This window comes from Aythya fuligula, chromosome 3 (assembly GCF_009819795.1).
Source record: "Aythya fuligula isolate bAytFul2 chromosome 3, bAytFul2.pri, whole genome shotgun sequence".
NCBI classification, from domain to species: Eukaryota; Metazoa; Chordata; class Aves; order Anseriformes; family Anatidae; genus Aythya; species Aythya fuligula.
Window position 1 is genome coordinate 24,349,656 of NC_045561.1, and position 6,485 is coordinate 24,356,140.

At 59.6% G+C, this 6,485-nt stretch overlaps 1 protein-coding gene across 1 annotated transcript; it reads right to left on the reverse strand.

Moving 5' to 3' along the window:
* Positions 1 to 2,107: 2,107 nt before the first annotated feature.
* IRF2BP2 (interferon regulatory factor 2 binding protein 2) lies at positions 2,108 to 4,989 on the reverse strand. Its single transcript, XM_032185297.1, has 3 exons — positions 4,353 to 4,989; positions 3,893 to 4,283; positions 2,108 to 3,639 (listed from the first exon to the last, which is right to left on the reverse strand). Exons 1-3 carry the CDS (start codon positions 4,962 to 4,964, stop codon positions 2,924 to 2,926), a joined length of 1,719 nt encoding a protein of 572 aa, XP_032041188.1. The 5' UTR covers positions 4,965 to 4,989; the 3' UTR covers positions 2,108 to 2,923.
* Positions 4,990 to 6,485: the final 1,496 nt, after the last annotated feature.

Genomic DNA, 6,485 nt, shown 5'->3' on the forward strand with positions numbered 1-6,485 from the left:
TTAAAACACTTTTAATACTACACAAATTACAGTATCACCTTTTAAAAAGTTTAAAAAGTAATATTAACAGTAGCACTGTTGCAGTTAAAGCATTTCAAAATAAGAAAAAGAAGAAGAAAAAAAAAAAAAAAAAGAAAAAAGCTTGTAGCCCAGGAAAGAGTGAACTGGTAGAAATGGAGAATCCACCGGTGTTGGAACTGAGTAAAGCAACAGAAAGGCAAAAAGCAATGCTGAATTTGAGAAAAACAAGGTATGCATGGAAACCCTCAGATTCTGAATGTTTTGTTTCCTTTTGCACTTCTGCAGTTTCAGGGTGACCAGAACCAGACATAATGGAGGCAGGAGGCCTGTGGGCCAGCTGAGCCAGCACAGGCACAGGGCCGTGAGCCCGGGGCCTCCCACCATCCCCTCCACCCCAGGGTGCCACCAGAGCCTGTGTCAGGAGGAGGGTGCATGGCCTTTGGGCCTGGGAACGGTCATGGGGGTGTCACTGGGCCCCAGCGAGGCCCTGCTTTGTTGGGAGCAGGCCCAGCCCTCACCAGGCTGCACACCAGGCCGCCCCATAGCACAAAAGGGGGGCCTCTGTAGGAAGGTGTTGGGGTTTCAGTTTTGGTTTTGGATTGAAAGTAGGGATACCACCTTAACCAAAAACATGAGCTCCATACCACAGGAGGTATTATGCCAAGCAACTTTGAAGAACTTGTTACCATCTATCAGCTCAAAATCCATTTTCTTTTTTAATAAAGTGCCTAAATACACATTTACACAGATCATAGTGGTTCCAAAGAATCCTTTACAGTTTTTATATATATAGGTATATATATAGGTATATATATATATAATGTGCGTTTTCTTCAAATTGGCTAAATGTGTTTACATAAGACACCAATCTTGACTATAGGTATAAGTTTTAAAGCGTAATATTGACTCAATGAATTTGTTTATCATGCAAGTCTTATCTAATATTACATTGACCTGTAATATGGAACACAATGTAGTGGGTGTGCTCATTAAACACTTCATAAAAAATTACTGTGCATGTGCAGATCTGATCTTCAAATACTAATAATGACCATTTCTTTAGAGAGAGAGAAAAAAAAGTCTTCCAAAAAAGATCTACTCTGCATTAAATTGCAGTCTGAACATTATCACAATAAGAACAGTTGACTCAAAAGCACCCAAAATTCTTCAAATTAAAGTCGGCTGAACAAATTTTGCCTCCTCCTTCTCCTCCTCCTCCTCTAGCACCAAGAGTGTTTATTAGCCTGTCCCAGGGAAGGGACGACCTGGCCACCCCTTTGCTCAGAAACAACCACTTATAGCCCAGTTATAAACACCTCAACAGAAGGGCTCGTCCAGCTGCAGTGTTGCCAACGAACTATAAACAGCACAAAAACATCACTATAAGACTCAACTATTTCTAGTAACCAATGATTTATTGATTTTAGAAGTCTGCTTGGTGATGCAGAAGCGTGATCAAAAGAAGTGGCTTTACAAAAGAGTTCTCCAAAGTAGCTTAAAAGGCAGGGCCGTGGCCATGATGTGAAGCCCTAATTGCTTTCATTTCAACCAGTTTATATTTTCATTTTCAAAGAATAGCATTAGGTTTGTTTCAAGCACACATAATAAGGAAATTACAGGTTTCCTCCACCCACATTTGGGCTGTCACTGATATGCCCGCAGGCAATCTGGCAGAACCTCAGTCACTGCTGTCATTGTACCACACTGTACCTGCCACTACTTGGAAACACCATGTCAGCGATAGTAACAATAGCAACAGCACCAGAGGTGACTGATAAGCAAACTCAAAGTCCACCTGCACTATCTGAAAATTAAAAGTAAAATTAGAAAAAAAAAAAAAAAATCAGTCTCTCCCCCACATCCCCATCATTGTCCAAAGACACAAAAAAAACAACTTAAGTGACGCTGAAGACCTTCAGAGATGGCAGTGCTACGTCGGTGCATTCACCAATTGTGTCATTAGGTTGGCTATCAAAACTCCACGTTATAGTATGCAATTGGTGAACAAATGCAGTTTTGTAATCTTACAACTGATCACGTGAACTGCGGTCAACTTTGCCTTAAAATAAAAAAAAAAAAAAAAAAAAAAAAGAACAACAAAAACAAACCAACCCAGAAATCCCTAACTCAACAGCGCCTCTCAGACACCTCTCCACATCCTACTCCGAAGGCAACTTCCCTTGAGAAACACAGAGGAATTTTGGACTCGATCCGGCGGATCTGCCGCCGCAACACGAGACAGCCGTTTCTGGGAGAAACCCCTCGTGCTCCCTACGCTCGCCTGGCACGCGGGGTGGCAAAGAGCGTCCCCGCCACGGCTAGCCACGCTGCTCCCCAACCACCTCGGACCGAGCCTGCATGCGACCAGCTCTACAGAAACAGGGGCCAGGAATAAGGAATCACAGACAGTAAGGCGATCTTTACAATGTCAGAAAGTGTATTTGGCATTTAAAAAAAAAAAAAAAGGAAAAAAAGAAAAGAAAAAAAAAAGAAACAAGTGCATACAAATACAGCTAGAAGCATTTCTGGTTTGCCAAGTGCTCTCTAAAAAAAGCAGCGCAAGTCACAGCCTACATTGAACAGTAACTGTCACCAGGGAAGCACAACAAATAGTTGCTATAACAAAAGGGAAGGAAAAAAAAGGGGGGGAAACAAAAAAAAAGGGAAAAAAAAGGAGAAGAATTAGAAGAAATGCCTTTATAATAAGTACATACCTTTTGTCTTCAAAAAATATAGAAACACAATGTATTCAAAAAAATCAAAATTATACAGCCATGTTTATGAAGTCTACATTTCCCTTGTCTTGGAGATATATATATATTTATATATATATATTTATAGATATATACAGAATTCAAGCAGTTTGAGTTAAAGGTGGCGTCGGGCCGCGAGGCCGGCAAAGTCACGAGTCTCTCTCCTTTTTGACTTTCACATCTCCGGCCAGAATGGTGGCAATCTCCCCCTGCATGAAGGCCCAGGGGACGTTGGAGCCGACCAGGGGACACTTCTCCCCGCTGGGACAATACACCTCCCCGCTGGCTCCCTGCTGCTTGATGCTTTGCCGGGAGCAGGGGAAGCAGAACTTGTGGGACGGGACCGAGGGGCACTGCACAAAATGGGTGTCTTCCAGGCGCTCGTGGCACAGGGTACAACACAACGGGACGCTGGCGGCGAGGGACGAGTCCGGCAGGCTGGCGGGGTGCACGGGCTCCAGCCCGCCCGCCGCGTTGGCCCCCTGGCCCGGCACCTCCCTGCCAGGGCCCAGCCTTCTTTGGTTCATGGCGGAGGGCGAGGGGGGGCTGCTGCTGTTCCTCCTGGTGGTGGAGTGGACCTGGTTGGCCTCTTTGGAGGCGTGGTTGCCCCCGGCATTGTCCGCCACCAAAATGAGCGCGGCCATGGGGGACTGGCCGTTCTGGGCCGCCTCGGGCGGCGTGGTCCGGTTGGAGTGGGGCGAGGCGGTGGGCGGCGGGGGCGACATGAAGGAGGTGGCCGTCAGCGGCATCTTCATCCCTTCCGACGAGGTCGGCAGCCAGGGCTGCGCCTCCCCGTTGATCTTCGGGGGTCCCGCCTCGCCCTCCGGCTCGGGGGATGGCTTCCTCTTCCGGGCTGCCCGGGCCCCTGGAAAGCAAGGTGGAAAGGAAGAGGAGGAGGAGGAAGGTTAGAAGGCATCGCAGCTGCAACGCCAACTCCGTGAAAGCGTCCAGGTGTCGGCGTTGGCGGGCACGCCTGGCCACCGCGTGCTTGAAGCCACTCCGTGCCCAGAGCCACCCTGCGCCCAACACAACCCCGTGCCCAAAGCCGCCCCATTCCCCACGCCACCCCGAGCCCAATGCCACCCCGAGCCCACCTCCAGGTGCCCGCAGCGCCTCACCTGGCTTGGCCACGGCCCCGTTGGTCTCGTAGCCCAGCAGCCGGCCGCCCGCCATGCCCGGCTCCTTCTTGAACTTGCTGTCGAAGGGGGGCACGGCGTGCCCGCCGTGCTGGTGCAGGGCCAGCAGCGTGTCCCGCACCGTCTTGGGCTTGGCCAGCCACTCCTCGCCCCCTGCTCGGCCCTTGCCCTCGCCGCCCAGCTCCGCCGCTGCCGCCGCCGCCGCCGCCGGCAGGCTCTCTGCCGAGCCGCGCTTCTCCTTGGCTCCCCCGTCGTGCTCCCCCGCCGCGCCGCCGCCGCCCGACGAGGAGGACGAGGAGGAGACGGAGCCGGGCCGCTTGTGCCCCAGCTCGCCGGGCTGCCCGCCCCCCGCGGCCGCCGCCGCCGCCGCCGCCTGCGCCGCCGCCGCCGGCTGCTGGGGCACGGGCACGGCCAGCGGGGCGGGCGCGGCCGAGATGGCGGCCAGCGAGGCGGCGGCGGCGGCGGCGCGGCTGCCCAGGCTGCCGATGGCGGCGGGGAGCCCGGCGCCGTTGACCAGCGGCACCAGGGTGGGCGGCACGGCGTGTGTCCGCCGCGGGTTGGGGCTCTGCCGGTTGAGCTCGGGCGGCTCCTCGGGCTTGGGGAAGCCGTTGGGCACCAGGATGCCGTTCACCTGCCGGCCGCCGCCGTACTCGGCGCCCAGGCGGGGCGGCGGCCGCTCGGCAGCCAGCGGGTAGCGCTCCAGGGGCTGCGGCGGGGGCCGCGCCGCCGCCTCGGCCGCCGCCGCCGCCGCCGCCGCGGCCGCCGGGTGTCCGAGCTGCTGCTGCTGCTGCGCCAGCAGCTCCTTGGCGGAGAGCGGCGGCTGCTTGGCGTGCGGCGGCGGCGGGGCCCGGCCCTCGGGGAAGCAGCCGTGCGCCCGCTTCAGCTGCCGCGCCGTGTCGATGACGAACTCCACGCGGTCGGCGCCCTCGTAGTTGACGCAGCCCCGGCAGACGGGCTCGGTGAAGTCCCAGATCATGGCCCAGGGCATGCGGGGCAGGTCGCACAGGTAGCACGACTGCCTGCGGGAAGCAGCCGCCACCGCCGCCGACGACATGTCCCGGCCCCGGGGCAGCGGCGAGCGCCCCCCGCTCCGGCTCCGGCTCCGGCTCCGGCTCCGGCTCCGGCCGCCGCCTCCTCCTCCTCCTCCTCCTCCTCCGCCGCCTCCTCTCGCCACCGGAGCCCCGACGGGGCGGCTGGGGCGCAGCGGCACGGTCCGCCCGGCGCCCTCCCCCTCGCCTTCGTCTTCCGAGCGCTGCCCCCGGCAGGCAGAGCCGCTGCGGGGGCCGCCGCTCCCCTCGCCGTCTCCGCCGGCGGCGCTCACAGCGCGGCGGGGACGCGCATCTCCGCGGCGCGGCTGGCGCAGGGCTGCGGCCGCTGCCGCCCGCACGGCTCCCCCGCTCGCTGGCTACTACGGGGCGGCGCGGGGCGGCGGGGGCCGGCGCGGCGCGGCGGGGCGGGGCGGGGACTGCCGCGGGGGCCGGGGCCGGGGCCGGGGCCGGGGCTGGGGCTGGGGCTGGGGCTGGCGGCGGCGCCGCGCCGTGCCGGGCTCCAGCCGCCACCGCCGCCTCTGCGCGCCGCCGCCTCGATTCTTCGACAGTGCCGGGCGCGCCTGCGCGCTGCGCGCCCCCGCCCCGCCGCCGCCGCCGCCGCCGCCGCCGCCGCCGCCGCGCTCCCGGCGCCGGCCCCTGCCCGCGCCCCCGGCCCCGGCCCCGGGGGCTCCTCCGGGGGCTCCTCCGCCGAGCCCGGGGCTGGTGGGCAGCGGGCTGCGGGCCCCGGCACCCGGCCGCGGTCACCGGGGCACCGCCGCCCCTCGGGCCCCGGGGCTGCCCGGCTTTTTTTGGGGCCGGTGTAAATAGATGAATAATAACGCCATCGCCCTCTTTTTTTTTTTTTTTTTTTTTTGATGTGTTTTTATTTATTTATTTGTGCTCACTGCCGCCGTTTCGCGCAAGGAAAACGGGGCGCTCCCGCTTTCCCGGCGCTTCCAACCACAAACCCTGCCGCGAGGGGAGCGGAATGGGTGCAAACGCCGAGCCCTCACCCCCTACTCTCTATATGTGTATATATAGATATATGTGTGTATATATATAAAAAGCGGACATTTTCCTGCTTCCCCACGACACACGGGGCGGCAGGGGGGCTCTGCCCGCTCCTCCCGGGAGGCGAGGCGAGGCCGGGCGCATCCCGACAGGCGTGTGCGGCCCGGGCGGGGTGAGGGCGGCGGGGGCTGCCCCCCGCTCCCACCCCACTCCTCCCCGCTCCGCGGCCGCCCTTCCCACGGCGTTATGTAGGTTACGGGGGAGGGAGGCGGCGGCCGGGGGCCGGCCGGGGAAGCTCCGACGTGCTCGGCCGCCGGGGGGCGGCGGGGCGCAGGGCCCGGCCGGGAGATGCCCGGCGGCGGCCGCCCGACGGCGCGGCCGGGGCTCCGGGGGCGCTGGGGGGGACACGGGGCACGGGGCATCCCCGTGTAGGGTGACCCCGGGGCTGCGGGGGTTAACGCGGCTCGGTTTTGCCCTCCTTTCACATTGCATCAAAGTCCTGTAAAGCTGCTTCTCTTCCCCTCCTCCTCCTCCTC